A 27,824-nucleotide genomic window follows, 5' to 3' on the forward strand; every position below is an offset into this window, starting at 1 on the left:
CCCTTCATGAGTTAGATCTCAGCACAGCCTGGGTGGAGGAGCACAAGGCCCACGCTGAGAAAAGGATGCCCAGACAGAGTCACAGGCCCTGCCAAACTGCCTTGGCAGGAGCCATGGGAGCATGTGTGGGAAAAGTTCTAAGGGAAATAGACCCAGGAGGGTGGAACATAAGATACAGTTTGGCCAAACTCATGGCCATGGATGCTCATACAGGATTTGGGATTTTATGTGTTGGCTCAAGCACCTGGGAGAGGAATTAATAGTCTGCTAAGATGCTTAATTAAAGCCTGGACTTAATGGTAGCCTAGAGTTAATAAACTTGAAATGCCAGAATTTCCCTGGCATACTATAAAAGAAGGAATCCAAAATCTCAGAGAGATGGGAATGCTGGATTGGATTTATTATGGGCAATCTGCTTAACTACTCCTAGCCATGTATTTTAAGGCGTTTTGGAAAACACTCCCTTTTACCAAAGGATTAAGAAATGCATTGGTGGACTTCCCTCATGGTCTAGTGGTTAAGAATCCCCTGTCAGTGTAGGGGACATGGGTTTGATCCATGGTCTGGGAAGATTCTACACACTGCAAGGCAGCTACACCTATGCAGCGAAACTGCTGAGCTGGCTCTCTGGGGTCGTCGAGCTGTGAGCTCACTCTAGAGCCCATGTGCCACAACTACTGAAGCCTGCATGCTCTAGAACCCGAGCTCTGCAACAACCAGAAGCCCTCACACCACAACTAGAAAGTAGCCCCCACTCACCACAACTAGAGAAAGCCCACATGCGGCAATGAAGACCCAGCATAGCCAAAAATAAGTAAATAAATAAAATCTAAAAATAAAAATATGCCAGCTCCAAGACTAGCTCTGATGGCCATCCTCTGTAGGCTGGAGATGCTAATGAGGGATACTAGATAGTGAAACTTAATTCCCTGATCTTGGTGAGAATAATGGTATCCTGTTGGGGTAAACAGCAGGTGGTGATGCTTAACAGCCAAAGGCAAGGTAATTACAATGACCCAGAATAAGGCATGGGAAAGAATGGTCTTCAAGTGGGCAAAAATGACAGGCTGTGGACCACGGTCAGCCTTTTACCCAGGCACTCCAGGGCTTGTTCAGTGGACCCATGGCAGCAGGCATGGAAGCTATGCTTTGGCTTAATAACATGGTCTTCCCGTCCCTGAGGCTAGTCTGGCTGTGGCCATTGCTGAGTGACCATCCTACTTACAGCCTGATGGAGCACCACTCTCATCGTGACTTGAGTGGGCCCCCCCTAGAATGGACGGGCTGTGCTTTATCCTCAGGAGGACATGTGTTCCAGGTATGAATTCACCATTGCCTCCAGTGCTTCTGTCATCACCACTATTTATGGACTTACAGAATACCTTATCCATCACCACAGCATGCCACATAACATCGCCTCCAACATGGGCACATGTATCATTGCCAAGAAAGCATACAGATGAGCTCACATCCAAGGCATTCACTGGTCTTACCAGGTGCCCCATGACCCAGGAGCAGCTGACTTGACAGAATGGAGGACGGGCCAGCTCTAGGCTCGGTTAGAGCAGAGAAACTACAGCGTACAAGGTGGACCTTCTATCCTGTAGGATACAGTGTATTCTTTAAGCCAAAACCAGAATTGTGTGTGTGTATATGTGTATATCGGAGAAGGCAATGGCACCCCACTCCAGTACTCTTGCCTGGAAAATCCCATGGATGGAGGAGCCTCGTAGGCTATAGTCCATGGGGTCGCTAAGAGTCGGACACGACTGAGCGACTTCACTTTCACTTTTCCCTTTCATGCACTGGAGAAGGAAATGGCAACCCACTCCAGTATTCTTGCCTGGAGAATCCCAGGGACGGCGGAGCCTGGTGGGCTGCCGTCTATGGGGTCGCACAGAGTCGGACACGACTGAAGTGACTTAGCAGCATATGTGTATATATATATATATATATATACACACCCAATACACTAGGACTTCCCTGGTGGCTCAGTGAGTAAAGAATCTGCCTGCAATGCAGGAGATGCAGGAGATGCAAGTTCGATTCCTGGGTTGGGAAGATCCCCTGGAGAAGGGAATGGCAACCCACTCCAGCGTTCTTGCCTGGAGACTCCCCATGGACAGTGGAGTCTTTGGGCTACAGTCCATAGGGTCGCAAAGAGTCAGGCACAACCGAAGCGACTGAGCATGCACACATATGTATAACCAAGAGGTGGGGGTAGCTGCAGGCTTTTCCCTATTATAGCTAAGGTCTAGGATCTACTGGAAGAACTTCTGCTACTCATCCCCATAACCTTGACCTCAGGGAGTCTGACAGTCCTAGCATTCAAGGGAGAAACACTGCACTGTGGAATGATCCTAGTACCGATGACTTAGAAAAGCTGAGATAACCCCTGGCCGTTTTGGTTTCTCGTGCTACTGAACCAGCAGGCAGAGAAAGAAGTTAGTGTGTAATATCTGGGTTGATTAATCTCAATTACCAGAGAGAAAATTTTGCTTGCTGCCACACTGTAGAGGTAGGCACTAGATTTGGAACCCTGGGGATTCACTAAGTGCCTCTTAATTCACCGCTCAATGCCACAACTAAGACCCAGTGCAGTCAAATAAATAAATGTTTTTTAAAAAAGAGTCAGTTCCCTAAAATAAAAGTTCTCTGCTCAGTTGTCCTGGTTAACAGAAAACTTCAGCAAGCCACTATGTCAAGATTCTCAAGGACTCAAACCTCATAGGAATAATGGTTTGAGTCACCACCAGGTAAAGAACCCAGTCCAGCCAAGGTGCTGGCAAAGGATAAAAAGAATACATCACTGGAGGGAAAAGGAGGCAGCTGTGAATATGAACTTAGTTCTCATAACCCCCATTGTCCCCTGCTACCTTATGTGAAGAACAGTGATGGGAGCTAATAGTTTAGGTTTCAGTTGATGTACAACATCACTTCCCAATGATACAGTAGTTGATGGGACCCTGCATGTTCTCTGTGCTGGGGACATGGATTTTTCATCTGCACAAAGATTAAGAGGAGCTTCTCTGTGACTTTCCAGATTCTCCCTCCCCCGTCCCATCCCACCAGCCCTGTGCCCTGGAAAGTCTCAGAGGATTCCCATACCCCCTACTTGGATTCAGTCAGTGGGGGACCAGCCAGAGGTCTAAGGATGGGAGGGTGGCAAAGTCAGGTCCTTTATTCTCCTGCTTCCCTCCCTGCCAGATCAGCACCACCTCCAATATTGGGAGGTCACAGCTGTTGTCAAGGACCCTCTCGACACAGCTGTCTCCGGCTCTGGGTTCCTGTAACTGCTCCCCTCCCCTCTTCTGGCCTCAGGGGCTGACACTCCACTATTACTAGCAATGGGGTGCTGCAGCAGCCTCAGCAATTTCTTTATACCTTGCCCACACTTTTACAAACAATACCTTTATTAAACTCTCTTCAAATTACCCATCAGTGTTTCTGCTAGGACCCTGGCACATACAACGTGTATTTTAATTAGGATTAGTTTGGCAATGAGCAACAGAAACCCTAAAATAACAATAGTGTACACAGAATAAAATTTATGTCTTTCTTATTAAATTAAACTTGGTGTTAAGCAACCCAAGCTGGTGTGGTGTCTCCACAAACATCAGACCATACTACATATTCTTTTTTTTAATCCTTTAACATCATAATAAAAATTTTCCGTGGCATTTGTCATTGTTCAGTCACCCAGTCATGTCCGACTCTTGGCAACCCCATGGACTGCAGCATGCCAGTCCTCTCTGTCCCTTACCATCTCCTGAAGTTTGCCCAAGTTCACATCCATGGCATGACAAACTTTTTAGAAAGAATCAAGACTTGGCTCAAGCATCATCTTCTAAAGAATTTTCCTGATTCTCACTCCAGCTCTAGAAGAATAATCTCCCTCTTCTAGTACCTCATTCTCTACACCTAAACATACATACATACACAGACATGCTTCAGTCACAGCCTCTGTCATTCTCCAAGTCCCTGATCTGTTTATGAGCCCATCTCCTTCCATGACCACAAGGGGTTTCCCTTTTTGTCTTATTATGTCCAGCCCCAATCTTGGCATAAAATAGACCAATAAATGGGTCTGAATGAAAGGACATTTTAAGGCCTGCATAATATTTCATCATGTAGACTCATCCTCGTTTATTCAGTTATTACCTTAACAGTGAACATTTAGGTGATTTTAATTTTTCATTTTAAATATTATTGTAGGGGGGATATCCTTGGTGGTCCAGTGGTTAAGACTCCACCCTTCTACTATGGGGTGCTCGGGTTTGATCCCTGGTGGGGGAACTAAGATCCCGAATGTTGCTGGGTGTGGCCAAAAAATAAGTAAATAAATAAAAATTATTGTAGGATTTTAAGTTGATCAATGGAACAGGTATCCCTGTCAGTACTTTTTTTTTAAGGCTGCACTGGGTCTCAGTTTGCAGGATGTGGGATCTAGTTCCCTAACCAGGGATGGGACTGGGGCCCCTGCATTGGGAGCTCAGAGTTGTAGCCACTGGACCATCAGGGAAGTCTCCCATTGGTATTACTGAAAGAAACTTCTACTCGCTATTTCAGTAGACACACACATGCTGACTCCCTGCTGCCCCTCTGGTTACAACTGAATCAGATAAGTCAGATTTACACTCAGTAATTACTTGGTAGCATCAGCAATCTTCTCTAATAAGCACTGCTACTTTTCCTAAATTTTCTTTTTCACATTTTATGTGGCTCATCTCAGTTTAACAACAGCCTTGGGTTTTCTACCTGTGCCTGTGAAAACAGAGGGGAGAAGGATAATCCACCGTGTACCCAGCAGTCAGGTGGGTCCTCGTATTAAGTTGAATTCTCCCCACAACCTTGTGAAAAAAGCTTTGGAGAGAGACAGACCTATGAACACATCCCTGGAATGAATGCCCAACTTCACGTGCCTACCAGAGAATCCTCTGCGATGTAACTGCGTTTTTCAGAGCCTCAGTTTCCTCGACTGCAAAATTGGGATGATAACACGTGATGAGAGGTTGAACTGAGGATTAAATGAGATGTCTGTGAACACCACGTGGCTCTAAGTTGTGGATCTGCAAATGGCAGGTTCTGTCCCAAGTGAGGAGCTCAGAGCAGGGATTCATTTCTGGGATCTAAAACCAGCATCCTTACCATGGTGAGGTGGTGGCATCTTTAGGACCTGCCAGGCTGTGGGGTTGGGTAGGGGGAGATTCCTGGGGCTCCTGGAAGGAGGGAACCAATGTAAGAGCAGGCAAAGAAATCTTCCAGGCCAACCTGTGTCAGGAAGCTGGGAATGGGCCAGTAGAAGGGGAGCTGTCCCAACTCGAGGTGGCCCAAGCAGACAGCAGGTGAGGCAGGCTGCTGATGGCATGGATGGGGGTGGGGGTCTTCAGCCTTCTTATTCTGGGAAGATCTTGAAACTCAAAAACAAACGAAGCAAGCCAAAGGGCTCTTCCCCATCTGTATTGTGGTAACTGAGCCCAAGCCAGCACCTCCACTGGCTGGAAGGCGGGAGAGTCGTTAAGGACACCTGCCTCTCTCCCTCCCCCTCCGAGTGGGAACCCACTGAGACTGCAAGACTGCGAGCACCTGGGCCCGGGTGGTGCCTGGGAACACGTGGCACCCAAGGCCGCCAGGCTGGGGTGGGAACTCAACCTGGGCTTCAGGGGGTCCCGCAGGACACCGGAGAGTGCCATCGACAAGATTATTAAAATAACCACCCAGGCGGAAACGGAGTGAGGATGGTACCAGGATAAAGAAATCAGGGAGCCAGGAAGAAATAAACCCGCCAATGTAAAAGATGTTAACTTGCAATAAAGAATGTTTCACAAATAGTGAGGACGGGAAGGATTATCTATGAATAATCCTGGGATAATTGATTTGTTCTTTGGGGGAAAAAGATGAAATTTAGAGGCACATATTCTACAACATACCGAAATTAATTCAGTTCCTGATGGCGTTAAATTGGAGGTGGGGGATTAAACAACACTTGCAAAAAAAGACAAGTGGGCATGTATCTATCCTTTAGAGGGGAGAGGATTTTCTAGGCTTTAAAGGTATGAGATAAATCCCAATAGGGAAGATGGATATGTTGGTTCATACAAAACAAACAACTGCAGGTTTTTTTAAAAAAAGTGAAATTAAAAGTAGTCAGTGAATTGGGAAAAGGCTCCAGCCAAGTGCATTATAGGGCTTCCCAGGTGGCTAAGTGCTAAAGAGTCCCCCTGCAATGAGGAGACTCTCATCCCTGGGTCAGGAAGGTGCCTTAGAGAAGGAAATGGCAACCTACAGCATTCCTGTCTGGGAAATCCCATGGACAAAGGAGCCTGGCAGGTTACAGTCCATGGGGTCACAAAGAGTCAGACACAACTTATCAACGGAAACAACAATGACGAAAGTGCATTATACAAAGGGTTGATATCTTTAATATGTTAAAGCCCTTACAAAATTAATTAGACCCTAGGACTAAAAGAGGACTATAGACAGTACAGTAAAGGAAACAACTAAAATGGGAAAATAATGTCATCAGAGAAATGAGATACCAATAACTGATTAAAGTAGGATTTTTTAATTTTTTACTTTATTTTTTAATGAAATGCCAAAGATTGAAGGCAGGAGGAGAAGGGGATGACAGGAGATGAGATGGTTGGATGGCACCACTGACTCAATGGACATGAGTTTGAGCAAGCTCTGGGAGATGGTGAAGGGCATGGAAGCCTGGAGTGCTGTCTTCCATGGGGTTGCAAAGAGTCGGACACAACTGAGCAACTGAACAACAACAAAGCTCTGGTAGGGATGATGTGGGCCTTTCATACCTTGTGGTGGTTTTACACTAATATAAATCATAAGGGGCTTCCCAGGAGGTGCAGTGGTAAAGAATTTGCCTGCCAATACAGGAGACATAAGAGACATGAGTTTGATCCCTTGGTTGGGAAGATCCCCTGGAGAAGGAAATGGCAATCTGCTCCATTATCCTTGCCTGGAAAATTCCATGGACAGAGGAGCCTGGAGGGCTACAGTTCGTGGGATCAAGAAGAGTCAGGCATAAATGAGTGACTGACCACAAGCACAAAATTAGTATAACAGGTGTATTAGGGAGGCTTAAAACACAGAGGCCTCAGATGCTCAACATCACTAATCATTAGGGAAATACAAATTGAAACCACCATAAGGTAACACTTCACACCCATTACAATGGCCACTATTAAAATTAAAGTTAGAATTAAATTACTGTATGATCCAGCAATTCCACTTCTGGTATATACACAAAAGAACTAAAAGTAAGATCTTGAAGAGAGATTTGTATACCCATGTTCACAATAGTTATAACAGAGAAGCAACCATTGAGGGATATCCACTGAGAGATGTACAATAATGTGAATGTACTTAATATCACTGACCTTAAAATGGTAAATTTTATGTTATCTGTACTTCACTGTGTGGTAAAGAATCCACCTTCAATGCAGGAGACCTGGGTTCGATCCCTGGGTCGGGAAGACCCCTAGAGAATGAAATGGCAACTCATTCCAGTATTCTTGCCTGGGAAATCCCATGGACAGAGGAGCCTGGTGGACTACAGTCCATGGGATCACAAGAGTTGGAAACCACGTAATGACTAAACCACCACCACCACCACTTTACTACAATTTTAACAACTTTTAAGTTAAACAAAACCCCTTAAAATCACTGAGGCCTTTAAGCTAATTTTAAGGAAGTAAATATGAATTTGGAAAATACTTTATGAATAAAGATAACTGTTGCCCTGAACTGGAAAACCCAAATATGTACAAGTAAAGGAATGGCTAAATAAGCTCTGGTATGTCTGTAGTTTTATGTTTTAATAATGTTTATTATCTTGATTTTTAATATAATATAGGTTTATCATAGAAAATTGAAGAAATAAACAATCATAAACATGAAAAGAAAAACTATCCAAAATCCTCACATGCAGAGATAACTATTGTTAACATTTGCTCTGCTTCCTTCTAGAAATAATTGTATATTCTTATGCAAAATTGGGTGTATATTTTCCATTTAAATTTGAATCCTGTTTAAGTTTTCTGTGTATGTAATTTAGTATACACATATATAAAGAAAGAGAGAGCATTTATTGACTTCTTACTACATAGAGAGAATAATGCTAGACCCACTTCCTGGGTGACCTGTTTAAGTTGAGGTATTATCATTCCCATTGTACAGATGAGGAAATTGAGAATTAGGGAAGTAAGTAATTTGATGAAAATCGCACAACTCCTGAATGATATAGTCAGGATTGAAAGCCAGGTGTTCTGGCTTCACAGTCCACACACTGAACCAAACTCTAGTCTATATCCCGTGTCATTAAATATTCTCTTAAAAACTTGATTTTAAAAGCTACTCCATACGGGAATTCCCTGGCTGTCCAGAGGTCAGGATTCACCACTTTCTCATCCCTCATCACTGCCATGTTCAGTTCAGTTCAGTTCAGTCGCTCAGTCGTGTCCGACTCTTTGCATCCCCATGAATTGCAGCACGCCAGGCCTCTCTGTCCATCACCAACTCCCGGAGTCTACCCAAACCCATGTTCATCGAGTCGGTGATGCCATCCAACCATCTCATCCTCTGTCGTCCCCTTCTCCTCCCGCCCCCAATCCTACCCAGCATTAGGGTCTTTTCCAATGAGTCAACCCTTCGCATGAGGTGGCCAAAGTATTGGAGTTTCAGCTTCAACATCAGACCTTCCAATGAACACCCAGGATTGATCTCTTTTAGGATGGATTGATTGGATCTCCTTGCAGTCCAAGGGACTCTCAAGAGTCTTCTCCAACACCACAGTTCAAAAGCATCAATTCTGCAGTGCTCAGCTTTCTTCACTGTCCAACTCTCACATCCATACATGACCACTGGAAAAACCATAGACTTGACTAGATGGACTTTTGTTGGCAAAGTAATGTCTCTGCATTTAAATATGCTATCTAGGTTGGCCATAACCTTCCTTCCAAGGAGTAAGCGTCTTTTAATTTCATGGCTGCAGTCACCATCAGCAGTGATTCTGGAGCCCAAAAAAATAAAGTCTGACACTGTTTCCACTGTTTCCCCATCTATTTCCCATGGAGTGATGGGACCAAATGCCATGATCTTAGTTTTCTGAACATTGAGCTTTAAGCCAACTTTTTCACTCTCTTCCTTCACCTTCATCAAGAGGCTCTTTAGTTCTTCTTCACTTTCTGCCATAAGGGTGGTGTCATCCGCATATCTGAGGTTATTGATATTTCTCCCAGCAATCTTGATTCCAGCTTGTGTTTCTTCCAGCCCAGCATTTCTCATGATGTACTCTGCATATAAGTTAAATATCATCACTGCCATGACCTGGGTTCAATCCCTGATCAGGAACTAAGATTCCCCCAAGCAGCCAAGCATGGCCAAAAATAGCTGCTGCATAATATTTACTAACATAAACACACCAAGCATTAGTTCATTTAACTCTTCTCCAAGCATTGAACATTAGGTAGTTATTTCTCTGGGTTTGACTATGTTGTTGTTGTGTTATTTTCTTTTTTTAGCTGCACATTGCGGCTTGCAGGATCTTAATTCCCCCACCAGGGATTGAACCTCGGTCCTTGGCAGTATGAAGTCCTAACCACAGGAACACCAGGGAATTCCCTCTCTTGGTTTTTAATATGATACTTGAAAGAACATTTTGTGCACAAATCTTTTTCTTACAATGATTGAATCTCTTATTCCATCAGGATATATACCTGGATGTGAAGTTTCAGGGTCAAAATGATAGCTACAGCTAAAATTTAGAGGAGTTACTGAAAATTTTTAAAAGGGGGCTTGAGGACTTCCCTAGTGGTACAGTGGATAAGAATCTGCCTGCCAACGCAGGAGACATGGGTCCCATCTCTGGTCAGGGATGATTCCACATGCTACAGAGGAACTAAGCCCATGTATCACAACTACTGAGCCCATGAGCCAAGACTACTGAGCCTATACGCTGCAACTACTGAAGACTGCTCACTCTAGAGCCTGTGCTCCACAACAATAAGACACTGCAATGAGAAGCCCAAGCACCAAGAGTAGCCCCTGCTTGCCACAACTACCCGCACACAGCAACATAGACCCAGCAGAGCCAAAAATAAATAATTTTTTTAAAGGCGGGGGAGGTGGCTTGATGCAATGGGGCAGGGAGTATATGGGAAATCACTTTTGCTATTAACCTGAAACTGATCTAGAAAACAAATCCCATTTAAAAGGGTTGTATTTAACTACATGGAGATAAGCTTATTGGGCTTTTTGGCTATAGTAAGGCTAGCTATCAGAAAACAGTTCAAGCCCTGGATCTGCCACTGGCCAGCTGTGTGGCCCTGGGCAGGTCACTCAGTCTCTCTGAGCCTCAGTTGCCTTGCCTGTGAAATGGAACTCACAGTAGCTGGGTGATGGAATGAAGTGCTGGATGTTAAGCCCCTGACATACGGTCAAGTGCTCTAGATCCTACAGGTGACAGGGGCATTGACTGGGAAAAGGCCTTGCATGCTGTGAAGTGCTCTTCAGAAGGGAGGGGGTGTGGTGCTCTGAGTTCCCTGGACCGGTGAGAGAAGGCTGGGTTTGGGGGCCAGGGTGGGGGTGGGAGGCTCCTCACCCGGGGAAACGGCTCCGTGGTGGAGCAGCTGAGATGCAGCTGCGCCTGTGGCCTGCGGGGCCGTCTTGTGGCTGCCTCCTCCCACAGCCCACACGCAGGTCTGCAGCTGGGTCCTGCCTCCTCTCAGGTGGGCCATGGCTGAGTCTTGGGTGCTGCTTCTCCTGGCCCTTGGGTGTCCAGCCCTGCCCACAGGTGAGCAACCCCCCACACCCTTCTCTGTGCCCCCCTAGTGGGCCCAGGCCCACGCCCTCACTCTGGGCGTCCCTGGTGTGGGAGGGATGCGGGGAGGCAGGACAGAGGTATTTGGGGTCCCCTGAGGAGGGTCTTGCCAGAAGCCCATTATCCCCTTCCCCATTGTACTCCACCTCCCAGCTACCTTGCTCTGGGGCCCCCAAGTCCTGCTCCCCCGGAGCCCACCGTGTTGGGAGGGAGGGTGCTCACCTCACAGGTGTGCATGATGGGTGAGGGGGAGGTAGCCTGGCTGTGTTGTGCTATATGGGGCCAGAGGACGTGGGCAACGCGATGAGTCCCCCGCTCCTTCCTGTTCAGTATCCTGCCATCAGGGCTCAGGGTACCTCATGCTCAGTCCCACCTCCCCCTACCAATAGGTGCTTAGAAGTCTCAAGGCCTCAGTGACTTTCCAGGTGTATTGACCCCTGACCCCGCACCTACAAAGATCAGGGCTGGAGACAAAGGACTGAACTTGTGAGAATTCCAGGTTCATCTAGGAGCATGTGCATGTTTGTATGTCTGTGGTGGGGAAAGGTCCTTGACCTTCGAATCAGGACATCTCCTTGTTCTAAAGCTGGCCCCCAGTATGTCACCAGCACTCCTTTGCTAGGGAGATCAATCACACCCACATGAGGCAGGGAGAGCCCATGGTGGGAGACCTGAGCTCTGAGAAGGAAGCAGCCAGGGTGAGAAGGAGCAATTCTGGGAGGCTTCGTGGAGGAGGCAGATGCTAAACTCAACTTGAGGAGTGTTTCTCTATGTACAGCTGGAAATGTTCAGGAGGCTGAGGCTCCTGGAACTCATTCTCAGCCTTCTCTCCTCCCTTTGTTCATGATTCCTTATTAATACTAGTATTGATGATACTAATCCTTATCTGCCAGGTGTTTCATGTTCATGATCTTTATTATCTATCACAGTTTCCCTGGGTTGGTGTTATTAACACTATTGTATTGATGGGACAATTAAGACTCAGTAAATTAAGTGGGTGAGTCAAAAGTCAAACCAACTCTGTCTGAGGCCATGTCCCAGGCTTGGTCCTCTGTGACATGTAGGAAAATCTTGGTCATCTTTCCAAGTGGGGTGGTCTGTGAGACTGGGAGTCACAGAGGTCTGAATCCAAACCCTGAGTGGACTATTTACCATCTGCCTGCTTCTAGGTCAGTTATTTGACCTTCGAGAAATCTTTTGCGGACTTCCCTGGCAGTCCAGTGGTTGAGAATGCACACTTCCACTGTAGGGGGTACAGGTTCGATCCCTGGCCAGAGAACTAAGATCTGCCATGCTGCATAGTACAGCCAAAAAAAAAAAAAATCTTTTGTGAGCACTCCCTACCTCTAGGTTCCCACGATTCTCTGCTGCCTTCCCTGAACCCTGGGGCATTTCTTTAGCTTGGCTGCACTTAACTCATGGTGTGAATTTGTTTGCAGGTTTTAACTTTTGAGATTCTGTTTATATGAAAAGACAGCCACCCATTCAAAAATAGCATTTTGTTATATATTAAATGAGTCATCTTTACTGCAAAGAATAAGTCTGTGGAAAATCAGGACTATTCTGAAAAATACAGGACAAATGTTTGCAGTACTTACATGAATTATTTTTGCTTTAAATTATAAAATAATACAGACATACACTTTAAACGGGTGAATTGTATGGTATGTGAATTGTATCTAAACAAAGCTGTTAAAAAAGCTACAGACTTAACAGAAAAAAAAAAAAAAAACAACCCTGAAACTAATACAGCAAGCACCCAAGCATAGGCCACTCAGATTAACAAATGGTTAAAATGTTGCCACATTTGAATCAAATATCTTTTAAAAGAAACAAAAAGGTGCTGAGCATTTGAGGTCACTTTGATCTCATTCCAGACCCTACCTCCTTCCTTTCCTCCCCAGAGGGAACCTCTCTCCTGAGGCCGGCACAACAAGGTACTATAAGTATTTGTTTGCATCTGTGGCCTTTCTCATGGGATTGAAATCACTGAGAGCAGGGACAACATTTTAATTGATGTTGTATCCCCAGTGCCTGGCACAGGAGATTCAGATGTGACAGATAGGTGATGGAAGGATGGCTGGATGAATGGAAGGAAGGGAAGATGGATAAATGGATGGATGGATATACAGAGATTGAAAGTAGAAAGAAGAGCTGTAGGGAAGACAGATGATGGTAGAAAGGATGGAGGGAAGGAAGGTGGTTAGGTAGGTAAACGCAAAGAGAGAAGGATGGATGCGTGGGTAGGATAGATCGATGGTTGGTGGAAGGGCTGATGGAAGAGAAACCCAAGTGGAAGGATATGAGACTCGGACCTGGGAGGGCATGGACAGTTCTAGGCTCCCTACAAGTGTGTGCTCTTTTGCAGGTGTAGGCAGCACACCCTTCCCCTCTCTGGCCCCACCAATCACACTGCTGGTGGACGGGAAGCAGCAGATGCTGGTTGTCTGCCTGGTCCTCGACGTCGCACCCCCTGGCTTTGAGAGTCCCATCTGGTTCTCAGCTGGCAATGGCAGCTCACTGGATGCCTTCACCTATGGCCCTTCCCTGGCAGAGGATGGCACCTGGACTCGCTTGGCTCAGCTCTCCCTGCACTCCGAGGAGCTGGCAGCCTGGGACACCTTGGTCTGCCACACGGGGCCTGGGGCTGGGGACCACAGTCAGAGCACACAGCCCCTACAGCTGTCAGGTGGGGACAGGGCCTGGGCCCCCGGGAGTTGCTCCCTGCCCCCTTTCACACACTCTGGAATCAGGATGTGGTGGGAGGGAGTGCAGGCTCCAGACCAAATATCTAGGTGAGGTGATGCCTGGGCTCAGAGCAGGGTGGCCTCAGGGTGCCTGAGTCCTGGGATTTGCAACTGTGATATCTCATTCAGATCCACGCTCTGATGTGTGACTTCTGAGAGGTAATAATGGCTCCTCCATCCTGAGGTCAATACCTTTCTATGTATGCTATTCTATGCTGTGCTTAGTCGCTCAGTTGTGTCCGACTCTTTGTGACCCCATGGACTGTAACCTGCCACAGTCCTCTGTCCGTGGGATTCTCCAGGCAAGAATATTGGAGTAGGTTGCCAAGCCCTCTTCCAGGGGATCTTCCCAACCCAGGGATCGAACCCAGGTCTCCCACATTGCAGGTGGATTTTTCTTTACCATCTGAGCCACCAGGGAAGCCCCTCTCTATGTATACCCAGGGTTAATATCTATATCACCCTAACTATGACACCCTACCTATTAGAAGCAAACAATAATTAAATAGTAAATTGCTATCACTTACTTATTGTTTGCTTTGTGCCAGGCACTGTTGTAAATACTTTACATTTAGGTCATATACCATATTACAAGTAGGTCATGTTATTCTTCTCATTTTATAGGCACAGAGAGGTCAAGTAACATGTCCAAAGCCGGCTATTATTATTACTGACCAAATGACTTACTTCCTTTTTTTGGATTATGTTTGTTTTCTCATCCTCCAAGTGGGAACATTTGTTGAATAAATGTTCTGCCTTCCAAAGAAGACTGCTAAGAAAACTGATTCCTTGTCTAAACGTGCTGAGGCATCTCTAGGGACACAGAACAGGGAACAGTCAGGAGACGAGGAGATCTGGGCCCCTGACAGGACTTGCCACAGATGGGCTCAGGGTTCCCACTGCTGGTTCATTTGTCCATTTATCCAACATGCCATGAAGAGCTGCCCTGAGCAGGGCTGGGTCATAGCACTGGGGTGGAGAGCACGGCCCATCCTAAGGACTCACTGCCTTTTCCTTGGCTGCAGGAGACGCTTCCTCCGCCAGAACCTGCCTCTGGGAGCCTCTTGGGGGTGAGTACTGGGAACCAGGACCTCAGCCCCCGCTGGGCTGTGGGCTGATGTGCCCCCTTGGGGGGCGATGCAGGTTGGTGGGTATCCCCTGAAGAGGTTGCCTCCCTGGGTTGGGGCACTGGCTAGCCTGGGCCTCTGTCTACTCCTAGGTCAGAAGGAGGTAGATCCTCTGACCCCAGCATCCTTTCTGGACACCAGGTTGAGAAGCGCAGGTGAGAGCTAGCAGAAGGGTCTTTGGGCAGCCCACAGGGTTGGCCTCAGCATGAGGGTCTTGGGAGACTCTTGGGAGTCTAGGGAGCCTCAGGAGACTGGACACCTGCTGGACATAGAGTGGAATTCACAGCCAGGCTCTGCTTCCTGCCTGGCCTACATCCTGTTGGTTGTTGGGGGATGAAATAGCATGAAGGCTAGGAAGGTGTCTGTTATTATTCCCAGATGTCAGAGCTGAGGTTAGACAGCAGAAAGGCCGTCCCCTGGTTCCCCTCCTCTGGGGAACGTTCTGTCGCGGGTGGGGCGGCGCCAGCCTCCAGGCCCCTCACCGGTTCCTCCTCTCCCGCAGGGACGCAGGCCCTGGTGCTGCGGCTCGGGGCGCTGCGGCTGCTGCTCTTCAAGCTGCTGCTGTTGGACGTGCTGCTGACCTGCAGCCGCCTCCGCGCCCCGCCCGCCGCGCGGGGGGACCCGGCCGGGGCGTCTCGCCCTGGGGCCCCCGGTCTCGCCGCGCCCCCCGAGGTCCCCCGGGCAGATAGCCGCCTCCTCCCGCAGCCTCTGCCGCCCCGAGGATCGTCCGCAGGCCCCGCCGACCAGATTCGTCGCAATAAGGGGGGTACCACAGGCCGAGGTCTCAGCGTGTCCGCCTCGCCGGCGCTGGAGCCCCGGGACCGCCAGCGCCGGGTTCACAACCGCCGTCCAGGTCGGGATCCCAGGAACCCAGTCTGGGAGGAGGGGCCGCCGGTGCTCAGGGCCTGGAGCTCGAGGCCCTCCTTCAGTCTTACCACCTCAAGTCTTGGAGCATTTCCCTGTCATCTGCCTTCTCCAGCTGACCGGAGCTTCCCCGGGGGCTAGGCTCAGTCTCCCCCTCAGACTGAGGTTCTTTCTGAGCTAAAAAAGCTTTGTCTCTCCCATTAGATTGGGAGCCCCTTGAGGGTGGTGATCCACCCAGGCACTGGGACATCTGAGGTGCAGATAGTTTACAACAATTAAAGGAGAACTTATATAACACAAGCAAACAAAAAGTATTTTAATTCATGTCTGCTCTGGGAGAAGGGTATTTGGCACATTCAGAGGAGGCAGAAATCTGGGAAGGCTTCCTGAGGGTGACAGCCTGGGGAGGGGGGCTGGGGGTTGGGGAGGATGCCATCCCACCTCTGTCTCCTTTCCCCCTCATCAGGCACTGGGCAGGCCCCCTCTCTGTCTCCTCACACTTGCCCAAACTTTCTGAGAGGTCAGGGGGAGGGGCCTGGGAACCCAAGAAGAGGGTGTGCCGGGCCTGATGTGAAGGCTTGTATAGACTCGAGGGAAAAGAACAGGGCCAAGATTCCAGAGTAATAGGATCATATCCAAGGGCAAGCGCACAGACAGTAATTCCAAACTGATACATCATTAATCAATTAAGATCATTATTCACTTGACAAATATTCACTGAGCATCAACTCTGAGCCAGGCACTAGAGAGGTTTTTGTTTTGTTTCTTCAACAGGGTTCTTGCACTGATAGAATATGAGGCTCCCACAATGGAGTGTAACCTGTGTGTCCCCTGTTTATCCAGCGCTGGCAGGAAACCCAGGGTTTTCTCTCCAGTCATCACCCCAAGAATCTGGATGCTTACATGTGAATCCAGATGTCCCCCAGGGCAGCACAGGACAGTTACCTGGATCAATGGCCCCAGTGTAGTTTTCCTTCTCCCAAAGAGGCAGTGGCGAACTCCGTTCTAACACTGCCCCCCACCTCGCCCCACACACAAGGTGTCAATGACACTCCCAGCTTCCCAGAGCCTCTAAGCCCTCTCAGCTGCTGTCCCACGAAAACCATCACCTCTCCTCCCCTGGTCATCTCTCACCAGCCTGGAAGGAGGTTCTCCCACCTCTGTTTTGGATTCTCCAAGGGAGAGGACACAGCTTCTGGGGGTCAATCTGTCTACCAGCCGCACAGGGTCTGCTCCTTCCCTAACACACAGACTGAGGAAGGGGTCGGCTGGGTGGGGGCAGGGGCGAATGCAGACTTTCTACAGTCATTGTCCCTTCCCAGCTCTCAGCCCACGTGTTGAATGAACCCAGAGCTCCCACCAAACTAATTTATGTCTCAGTAAGTGTGCTCTCAGAGGCCCTTTTGTTTATTCTGGAAGCAAACCTCCCTGAGCTTCAGTGCTTCTCCCCCCCCCCCCCCCCGATTTGCCCGCCTTCCCCCAATCCTGCCCTGCCCCAGACTCTGAATCCCCACTGTGGCTGGCTTAACATCATTTCCCAGGAGGGCTCCTGGCCAGACTTTGAGCCTTCCCAAGTCTTCTGAAGCCTAGAGAGTATGGAGGACCTCAGGACGGTAATCTGATCCTCTACACTGTGGAATTCTACACACCACAGCTCCTGCCTATCCAAGAGTGCCTTGTCAGCCACGGAATTGTTGGGGGCAAGAAGCTAAGATCAGGAAATGACAAATCAATAGACTTGAGCATCAGTCCTTTAAAGTCTTTATGCTGCTGCTAAGTCGCTTCAGTCGTGTCCGACTCTGTGCGAGCCCACAGACGGCAGCCCACCAGGCTCCGCCGTCCCTGGGATTCTCCAGGCAAGAATACTGGAATGGGTTGCCATTTCCTTCTCCAGTGCATGAAAGGGAAAAGTGAAAGTGAAGCCGCTCAGTCGTGTCCGACTCTTAGCGACCCCATGGACTGTAGCCCACCAGGCTCCTCCGTCCATGGGATTTTCCAGGCAAGAGTACTGGAGTGGGGTGCCATTGCCTTCTCCAATATCCACCCTCCAAGAAGGAAACAGGAGGGACTGGAAACAGGGATTTATGGGCAAAAATGGAATTCGCAGGCACCCTCCCAGAGAAGCAGCCTTGCTCTGTGTGTGTCCATAGACCACTGAGCTCAGGGGCAGAATGAAGCCATCCCCCCAAACCCAGAGAGTCCTCTTCCTGATGACACAGCATAAGGAGGTTTCACTGAGCAACTCCTTGTGCCAAGTGCCCTGATGCCGGGGATGTGGACGGAAATCAATCGTTCATTAGTCAAGTCCCTTCCTGTGGGAGCTCAGAATCCAAAGAAATAAATAATAGGCCAGAAAAGGAAGCGAGATCACACACTAATATGAAAGTTAATGCATCAACTTTTTACAATCCTCTCGATAAGCTTTAATTCTATTAACCCGTTCCAGCTCCCCAGGAACAGGTAAACCTTGAACAGCAGCTAGGAGGATCACTTTGTCATCAGACAAAAACTGAAGCTCAGAGAGGAAATGATTTATTCTAGTTACCACCGGGATAAACTTAGGGCTTTATGCGACAGGCGTGTGCGTACTCAGTTGTGTCCGCGACCCTATGGGGTTTAGACTGCCAGGTACCTCTGTTCAAGGGATTCTGCAGGAAAGAGTAGTGGAGTGGGTTGCCATTTCCTCCTCAAGGGTATCTTCCCTACCTAGGATCGAATCTGTGTCTCTTGTGCCTCCTGCATTGCAGGCGGATTCTTTACCGTTTGAGCTGTAGGGGAAGCCTAGGGTTACTGGACACAAAGAAAGCTGCTTGAAGGCAGGGGACTCTGAATCGTCCAGGTCTCATCCACAGAGCCTACTAGAGCGACAGTAACAACAAAAGCAATAATAATGATGAAAAGACATAGGGCTGGCTGCCTTATGATCCCAGGGGTAAGTGGCGTGCAAGAAGGCGGAGAAGGCAGTGAAAACTGTCTTTCCCATACCTTTCAGGACCAGAGCGTTGCTCCCTCTCCCCTAATCCTGGTCCTCGAGTCCCTCCCAGAGCCTCCGTTAGGAGGTGGGAAAAGATGTTGCCATAGGTCACAGAGGGCACCATCCGTTCTCTCATTGGCCGAGGCCGAAAAAAGATCGTCCTCCCTTTCGCTAGAAGGCAAACCCCGAAAAGCCCATTGGCTGCCGAGTCCGCGGGCCTCCGTCGTTCTGGGGGAGGGCCGAGGCAGCTGGAGGGGGAGCGGGTGTCTTGCGGGGGGGGGGGGCTCACCGTTGCCCTGGTTACGCCGAGGCACGTGTGCAGTCCCGGAAGCGGCTCCGGGAAGCTGCCCAGCGCGCGCAGCCGGAGGAAGCACAGCCCCTGTCCGCTCGGGTCGGGTCCGGCTGGGCCATGGAGCCGTTACCTGAGCCCGCGTCCGGGCCCCGACCCAGGCCCCACCGTCTTCTGCTTCTTTCCTTGCTATTGCTGTTGCTGCTGCTATTGATGGCCCCTGAGCTGGGCCCCAGGCAGGCCCGAGCCGAGGACACCGACTGGGTTCGACTGCCCAGCAAATGCGAAGGTGAGTGGGCGGGGCCCGTGGGGAGTATCCTGCTTGGGGGCGGGGCTTGCGGAGAAGGGTTGGGGGAGGGACCGTCCAGGGCTCCGAGCGGATCTCCACTCCTGGAACCTACTCTGTGCCCGGCACTGTGCTGGACGCTGGGAACGCAGGGGCGGCCGAGAGATCAGGTCTCGGTGCACCTGGAGCTCCGAAATCGGTGAAAACAAGCACTTATAATGGGGGTGGTAGGTGCCATGAGAGAGGAGGCGCCGGGCTTTGGGGGCTGGATGAGGAGCATCTAAATCTAGACCCCAAATGCGGGGAAAGGCTTCCTCCTGGAAGCCCTGAGTGGTTAAGAGTTAGTCGACTGAAGAGAAGCGAAGTCACAGATGCAGAGGCCTACAGGCAAAGGACAAATTTGAGGAACTGAAAAGATGCACATGACCGGGCTTGGGGTAAGAACTTGAGACGCTCCCCTTGTGCCCTGATCACAACCGGCTGTGTGTCACCGGCCGTCTCCTCCACTATCCGTGAGCTCCTCCAGGGCAAGGGACCTTGTCTCAGGTAGCCGTTCACATACAGGCATGAGTGAACGTGGGTGAAGCTGGGGGTGCTGTGGGTGTGTGTGGAGGAAGGAAGAGGGTCTGAGACCTAAGGGGTCTCTTTAGGAGAAAAATAAAAATAGAACCTGGGGGAACTTGGTGAGAGAGGGAGATTTTAGGGATATGGGAAGAGAGTGAATCCCAAAGACAGAGAGGTGGAAGTGTGGCACTTGTGTGTGTGAGAGAGAAACAGAGATAGGGAAGGAGAGAGAGAAGCGTGCCAGCACACACACCAGCAAGGGCCTACCTTTTTTTTCCTTCTCTCCATTTCTCAGTTTTGTCCTCAGACCTTTACACGCACTCCTACATTCTCACCTCTCTAACCCCAGCCCCTCACCCCTGAAAGCTGGCTATAAACCAGTTGCATCCTAATTCAAAGCCTGTAGCCAGCCAGACATTTCCTGAGCACTGGGAAGTGTGGGTGGCTTGGGAGGCATAATCCTTTCATTTGAGAGATTAAAGGTGAGTTGCTTCAGAGATGAGCTGACCTCACTGGTCAGCCTTCCAGTATGGGTTCTAGCCTGTACTTTCTCCCTCACTCTCTTGAACAGACAGTCACAGGGTTATAATGCCTTCCTTTCACTCTTCTGGCCACAGCTAAGATCCTTTGGGGATTTCACTTCCCCTTCTCATTTTCTATCTTATTCTGATGCCAAAGAGCCCTTATGGTGTCTCTTATTGTTGTCACAGCCTAAGAAGCTCACACTTCTTTTCCATAGGAGACTCATAAAAGCATAGAGCTGGCAAAAAGCTTTAGATCATTCTAATCCAACCTGATTTTGTAGGTAATTGATAAAGAATAAAAGGGATTTTCAGTCACGGGATGGCTTAACCTAAGTGTATATTTACTTTTATTTATCACTGTGACACCTTAGTTATTAAGTGCTGACTGTCTGGCCCTCAAAGCCTGCCTCTGGCTTAGTAGCCTGAGTGGTAGAGGCCTTGGCACAGAGGAAAGAGAACCTGCCCAGAAGGAAGTGGATGGATGTTCATGGGGATCTGGGATCTATGCCATGAGTCTCCTCCAAGTCTGGTTCTGGGTGGGATCCCCAGAGGGGGTCTTGAAAAGGTAAGGTTTGAAAGAGTTGAGAAGCAAGGTTGTGTTTGATGGATATAAGAGAAATGAATTGATGGGTTCCAAACCCCCGGGCCTGGCATACTACATATTGAGCACCTGGGAGAGGGGGAGCACAGGAGTCGGAAAAATGATGAGCTTGCATAGACTTCAGGACAGAAGAGGGTGGGAGCCTCGATGGTCCTGGATGGAGAGCCAGGGAGGTGAGACACCCTCAGTTCATCCCAGACTCTGAGATCAGTGGCTGACATTTTGGAATCTTCATGTGTTCCAAGTTCTCCAAGCCATCTATTAATGCATATGTTATAAAATTTCACCAAGCAGGCCTGCAGGGGATTTGTTTGTTTCGGTGGTAAATTGGTTTTCTACCCAACTCTGCTGCTGCTGTTAAAACAATGCTGTTGACATTTAGCCTGCAGATCATATTCCACTCAGAGACATCAGAAGCTGCTCGATCACAAGCACAGTCTCTCCGGGCAGTGTTTATCAAGTATCCAGCACATACCAAGTCCTAAAATAGAGGAATAAGGAAGAAATCCAGCCCATGATCCTCTCTTTGAGTGCCCTTGTAGTCTAATTGGAGAGTCACATGAGATGATCAAGGCCCTTGGTGAGAGCATGGGTCCTACAGAGTCTCAGGATGAAATCAAAAGCAAGTGGGACTCATCCAGAAGGGCTTCCTGGGGGAGCAGGCTTTTAAGATGAGGTGGAGAGAAAGGGCAGACAAGCCCTGAAGCCCTAGAGGGCATCACGCACTTCCCTAAGGCCCCAAGCGCTGCACACTTTCAGTGGTAGCAGTCCTTATGCAATGGTAATTATTTGTTTACACTTCTTTCTGCTCCATTAGACTGAGTATCTGGGAGAGAGGGACCTTGTTTTCCTCTCTGTATCCCCAGGCAGTGCCTGACGCATAGGAGTTGCTCAATAACTATTTGAAGAAGAGTAAGAGGAAATGAAAAAATAAATGTACAAAAACAGTAGAAGCAGGCCTGTGGGGGGAAATGGAGCAAATTAACTTGGTAGGAATAGAGAACTGGTGTCGAAACAACATATGAAATCAAGAAATAAAATAGCCATAAAAGACATCTTGGGAACAATTGGGGAATTTGAACATGGACTGAGTATTAGATGAGATAGGAATTGTTGTTAAACCTTCCAAGCATGGTGATTGTTTTATGATTAGTAGGGGGAAGTCCTTGTTCTCAGAAAGTGCTCGATGACTTGTTTAGGAGCAAAGATCATGATGTCTTGCAGCTTATTTTCAAAATGGTTTAGCAAAAACAATGTGTATATTGTTGACATCTGTTATTATCACACTGCTTTATATTATAAATCAGAAATAGTGGTAAATCACTGTTGTGTTGTGTGTGTGTGTGTTTTTTTACTAACAGCTCTTTTTGTTCTTTTTTCTTTTTTTTTTATTTATTTTTATTCTTTTTTACTAACAACTTGACTGTGAGTGTAAGGTATATGGTTATTCATTGTACTCTTTCAGCTTTTCTATACATTTGAAATTCTTTTCAGTGACATAAATGATTGTGGGGGTGGGGGACAGGAGGGAGCTGGGAGAAATGGAGGCAAGAGGATGAGGGCCCAGAGAGGACAGGGGGCAGTGGATCTTGGAGCCTACTTTCACCCACTGAACTCTACTGCTGGTCTGCTCACTGAACTGTACTGCTGGTCTGGTGCTGACTCCTTTCTCTGCCCCAAGCATCAACTCAACCCAGTCCTGGAGAGGTGTCCGCTGGGGTCTGTTTTGCTGGGAGCCAGCTCCCAGCAAAGACTCAGATGTACTCAGTAGGTGGTGCTGTGTCTTCTTCCCCCAGTGTGTAAATATGTTGCCGTGGAGCTGAAGTCAGCCTTTGAGGAAACTGGCAAGACCAAGGAGGTGATCGACACAGGCTATGGCATCCTGGACCGGAAGGCCTCAGGCGTCAAATATACCAAGTCGTAAGTAGAGGGGAGGGAGAGGGGCACCAGCCTGCTCTGCTTTGTTCCTTGAGGCATCAGCATCTTGAAGTTGCCTCTCCCTTCCTGCTAGGCAGACCCACCAAAAGGAGGCAGCTCTAACTGAGACCCAGGTTTGCCCACTGATTCTACCCTGAACTGATTGTATGGCCTTCCTAAATCCCCAAGTGCCTCTGGGCTTCACATCCTTCATCTGTAAAAGCAAGACTATTGGACCTCGTCAGTGACTCCCAGTGATTGGAATTTATAAACCAGTCTTTAAAAATATGGGATTACTGGGAAATTCCCAGGTGGTCCAGTGGTTAGGGCTGGACATTTTTCACTGCCATGGCCCAGGTTCGGTCCCTGGTCAGGGAACTAAGATCCTGCAAGCCGCTCAGTGCAGCCAGAAAAAACAGGCTTGCCAACTTTTAATCTTGCCAGGTATAAATATTAAAAACAAACTAAAAAGCATTTCTGTCAACTATGGTCATCCTTTCAAAATGAAACACTATCTCGACATCAAATAGCCATACATTTTGCTTTATTATTTTTTTTAATCTAGCTAATCATTTAGCTGTATATTTAAAAACAACAACAACAACAACTTTCTTCCCATAGAGCTGTTAAAATTGTGTCTCTCTGGTCTGTGTTCCAGCATTCCAGAGCCCCCCCGATGACCTATCTCCCTCCCAGCTCTGCCTTCCTGTTGGTGAGCCGTGCAGGTGCTTGGGTAGCAGGGCTGGAGGGCTGGACCCCTAACCCGCAGGGCCGAGGAGGGGAGCTCAGGCAGGGACTGTCTTGTGCTGCTATCTCGGCAGGGACTTAAGGTTAATCGAAGTCACGGAGACCATTTGCAAGCGGCTCCTGGACTACAGCCTGCACAAGGAGAGGACCGGCAGCAACCGATTTGCCAAGGTTGGCTTTGTGTTTGCCCTTCCTCCCCACCGGGGCCGGGCTTCGGGTCTCAGTGTGTCCCCTGGTCTGGGTGCCATCGGAAGATCATGCCCTGGGAGCTTCCCTCCTCGGCCACTCCCTGTTCTTCATCCTCGGCCGTTTGCATCCCTCCCATCCTGAGCAGCCTGACTTTTCAGTGCGGTTGGGCACATTCCTGATGTCAGGGCCTGCCCCCCGGGTCCTGCCTCAGCCTAGGACAGAAACGCTCCCGGGTGGCAGCCCCTTGGGGGCCAGAGCACTTTGTGAGGGGAGAACTCAGGATGTGCAGAATTGTGGGAGTTTAGAGGAGATGTCAGAAAACTCTTGGGGAGGGGGTGATGACTGCCATGTCCCTTCTCTGGGCCCATGGGGCCCTACCTGGACCTCCATCATGGTGCCTTTATGACATTTATTGCACTCACCGTGTACATGAATGCTTCTTTCACTGGAGAACGAGCTTCCTTACAGCAAGGCCCACGTTTCCTATTTTTTTTTTCCCTTGTGCTATTTATTTTTCTATCCACAAAAGAAAGGTGCATGAATGTATGAAAAAATAAATAAAGTGAATCAGTTTAAGTTCTGATCCAAAGTGAGATGTGCGATGGGAAAACAGATCCGTACAACAGCAATCTTGCCCTGGCCCAGGGTTTTAAAGTCCCATCAAAAACTGGATGTCTTCCCTTTCCTCTTCTTTCCCTCTTGCCTCATCTCACACATTCTGCTTGAAGACTGTGTCACACGGATGCAGCGGCTCAGAAGTCAATACACCTGTGTGAACTCACCACTCTCATACACAGAACCTACCTGCCGCACAATTCCAGGGCGTGGCTTGACAATAAACTGACAATAAACCCTCTTCTGTGGCTGAATGATGCCAGGACTCCTGTACAGTGATAAGATGTCATCCTGCCCACCTATCTCCATACCCCTCCCCGTATACCTGTTGCCATGTGTCTTTCCAAAAGGATCCAGAGGGGATTGTGGGGGGTCTGGAGGCTCGTGTGTCTCCTGTCACTCCTATAAGGGCCCATGTTTCTTTATCTCTGCATCTTCTATGCCTGGGAGAAGAGCTATCTCCCACATTTCCCCACCTAAGTACCCTTCTAGTAAAGGAGATCCTTCAGAAACCCTTGGGAAACCTAGAGGAATACTTCCAAGCCACAAAAGTCCCAGGTTTTATCTTTATAATTCGTATTAATGTTGTACTCGGTAATAAACCCATGTTTAATGTTAACAATGTTTAAATTTACTTTCCATAGTGAAAAAATTAGAACCAGCCTAACCATTCACTAGTAGGGGAGTGGTTAACTAAATTGGCCATTCAGTGGACTCATGCAAACTATAAAATGAAGAATGAGGTAGTTCTTTAGGAGTTGAACTAAAGTCACCTCCAAAGTATAGTTTTTTAGTCACTAAGTTGTGTCCATCTCTTTTGTGACCCCATGGACTATAGCCCTCCAGGCTCCTCTGTCCATGAGATTTCCCAGGCAAAAATAGTGGAGTGGGTAGCCATTTCCTTCTCCAGGGGATCTTCCTGACGCAGGGATGGAACCTGAGTTTCCTGAATTGGCAGGCAGATTCTTTACCACTGAGCCACCCAGGAAGCCCTCTCCAAAGGATATTATTAAGTAAAAAACACACGGTGCAGAATAGTGTGTATGATACATACATACAGCTGCTTGTATGGGGGTGAAGCGGGGGTGGAGGAGAGGCTATTTTTGTGTGCGTAGTGGCTTGTATTCGCATGGGTGGTCTCTGGGAGACCAAGAAACAAGTAGTGTGTTGTCTCTGTGGAGAAGACCTAGGTGGCTGGCAGAAATAATTTCGTACAGAACCAAAAGCCTTCCCTGCCTCGCCTGTGCTTCTTCCCAGCAAGGAAAGATACAAGTTGTGGGAAGAACCAGAAGCAGGGAGTGGGCTGGACACGGGGGAGGCCACAGTGAGACAAGACCAGTTTATTATCCTGAAAAGGAGTATTTGCTCAAAGGGCCCCGAGAGCAACCTTTCTGAAAAGAGGAGGTGTGGGGAGGCAGGACAGGCTGTGTGTGTGGAGGGGTTGTGGGATGCAGGCCTCAAAGAGGGGAGGGGAAGGTGAGGACGAGCATGAGAAGCCAGAGAGGGTCCTGACCTTGAGCGGGTCCCTGGGTCTCCAGCCCCACCGGGAGAGGAGCAGGGCAGGGAGGGGAAGGGTCTCTGCCTCTCATATCCCGTTGCGTCTTCCAGGGCATGTCAGAGACCTTTGAGACGCTTCACAACCTGGTGCACAAAGGGGTCAAGGTGGTGATGGACATCCCCTACGAGCTGTGGAACGAGACCTCGGCAGAGGTAGCTGACCTCAAGAAGCAGGTAGGGGCCCCACGCCCCCAGGGCTTGGTGAACGTGGGTCCTCGGTTGACCAGGGCCACCGGGAGCCGGGGGACTGTGGTCAGGCCATCTCACCCTGCCTCTGGCTGCGGCCTCCTCGGCGGAGTCACAGCCACCAGCCCGGTGGGTGGTGAGACGAGGCTCAGGCTTGCCCGGCTCCTCTGGGAGAGGTCAGGGCCGGGCTTTGCCGACGTGAGGCCTTGCGGTTAACAGTGTGACGTCCTGGTAGAAGAGTTTGAGGAGGTGATTGAGGACTGGTACAGGAACCACCAGGAGGAGGACCTGACTCAGTTCCTCTGCGCCAACCACGTGCTGAAGGGCAAGGACGCCAGTGAGTCCGAGGGCAGGAGGGGTGGGCCCTTCATGCTATTGTTTGCTCCCCTTCAGGGGAGGTGGGTGAGGAGAGAATGGAAAAGAAATAAGAAATTGGGGCGTTGTAGCCTCCATCCTCAGGGAGCTGGATGGTACAGGGCAGGGTCAGGGCCTGGTGCCTCAGATGCCCCCTAGACGGGCCAAGAGTGTCACAGCGAGGCAGAGCTGGGGCCAGATCCCATCACCGCCCCTGGTGGCTCTGCAGCCCGAACTCCTCACCCAGCCAGCCAGCCTGTTGAGGGTAGGGTGTCTCTCCTCCTCCCCCACAAGGCTGCCTGGCAGAGCAGTGGTCTGGCAAGAAGGGGGACACAGCCGCCCTGGGAGGCAAGAAATCCAAGAAGAAGAGCAGCCGGGCCAAGGCCCTGGGCAGCGGTGGCGGCAGCAAACAGAGGAAGGAGCTGGGTGGTCTCGAGGGAGACCCAAGCCCCGAGGAGGACGAGGGCATCCAGAAGGCTTCCCCGCTCACACACAGCCCCCCCGATGAGCTCTGAGCCTAACCCAGCGGCTCCTGCTGACCGAGAGCCTGAGCTGGGAGCCGAAGGGTCTGGGCCCCCCGGCTCCCGCAGACAGAGCAACGCGGGGCCTCAGCGGTGCCTGCCTGGCTGGTGCTGCCTCCTGCTGCGGAAACTCCAGCCCCCGGAGAACTCGGATCAGCTGCGGGCAGCCCGGGCCAGCCTCTTCCCTCTGCCCAGTGTTCCTCTCCCGACCCAGACTTCAGGTGGGCCCCACGATCTCAGGGCTGCCCAGGACTCCAGTGTGAACTCCGGGGGGCAGGTGAAGAGCTGGACCCAGGACTGGGGCTCCGGAGCCCCCGCACCTCCTCGCTCCTCCAGCACCAGCTCCTCCTCTCCGCATCCCCTCTTCCTGTGGACACCTTGTGCTCTGCCCGGCCCTCCCCTGGGGCTCACAGAGTAAAAACCTTTCGGCCTTTTTCATTGAGCTTTCTGAGTCCCCTTCAGGTTCTCAGAGGGGCCGGAGCCCCCTGCCACACTTTCCTGCCCCCTGCTCCCACCTTGGGGGCTGAGGATGGGAGGCTGTTCCTGTAAACCTGCCAGCTGTGGGGAAAGCAGGTGCAGGGAGGGCCCCGGGCCTTTGGGGTGAGGGCTGGGCCTTGGGTATGGGTTGCATATAGTGCTCTGGCCCTGCCCCTCAGCTGCCTGTGGTCTCCCTGAGCTGCTCAGGCCAGGAGAGCCGTCCTCACTCCTTCCCTGCCTCCCGCCTCCCCTCTCCCCCCCAAGGCCTTCCCGTTAGTTGTGTAAAGTGTGCACGGTGACCCCACCAGCCCCAGCCCCTCCTCTCCACGTCCTGCCTCTTGGCTTCTGGCCTCTTGGTCTTGACCCTTGTTCCCTGATGACCACACCTGACCACTCCGCACTTGCTAGCTCTTGTGCCAGGAACCCAGAGGGGAGGACAGCCAAGCCC

At 49.7% G+C, this 27,824-nt stretch overlaps 2 protein-coding genes across 3 annotated transcripts; both read left to right on the forward strand.

The window, feature by feature from the left end:
- The first annotated feature begins 10,752 nt into the window (after positions 1–10,752).
- Positions 10,753–15,886, forward strand: PTCRA (pre T cell antigen receptor alpha). Of its 2 annotated transcripts, XM_081518745.1 has the most exons (5): positions 10,753–10,810; positions 12,742–12,774; positions 13,206–13,526; positions 14,610–14,654; positions 15,214–15,716. In XM_081518745.1, the coding sequence occupies exons 1-5, from the start codon at positions 10,753–10,755 to the stop codon at positions 15,714–15,716; spliced, it is 960 nt and encodes a 319-aa protein (XP_081374871.1). The 2 variants fall into 2 exon arrangements, with proteins under 2 accessions (XP_081374871.1, XP_081374869.1); XM_081518743.1 differs by lacking the exon at positions 12,742–12,774 and having other exon boundaries at positions 15,214–15,886.
- Positions 15,887–18,906: 3,020 nt separating this feature from the next.
- CNPY3 (canopy FGF signaling regulator 3) lies at positions 18,907–27,337 on the forward strand. Its single transcript, XM_081518746.1, has 6 exons — positions 18,907–19,127; positions 22,610–22,733; positions 23,552–23,648; positions 25,890–26,012; positions 26,244–26,361; positions 26,673–27,337. The coding sequence occupies exons 1-6, from the start codon at positions 18,959–18,961 to the stop codon at positions 26,891–26,893; spliced, it is 852 nt and encodes a 283-aa protein (XP_081374872.1). The 5' UTR covers positions 18,907–18,958; the 3' UTR covers positions 26,894–27,337.
- The last annotated feature ends 487 nt before the right edge of the window (positions 27,338–27,824 follow it).

Source organism: Giraffa tippelskirchi, chromosome 8, assembly GCF_054371585.1.
Source record: "Giraffa tippelskirchi isolate mGirTip1 chromosome 8, T2T-mGirTip1v1.2.pri, whole genome shotgun sequence".
Classification (NCBI taxonomy): Eukaryota; Metazoa; Chordata; class Mammalia; order Artiodactyla; family Giraffidae; genus Giraffa; species Giraffa tippelskirchi.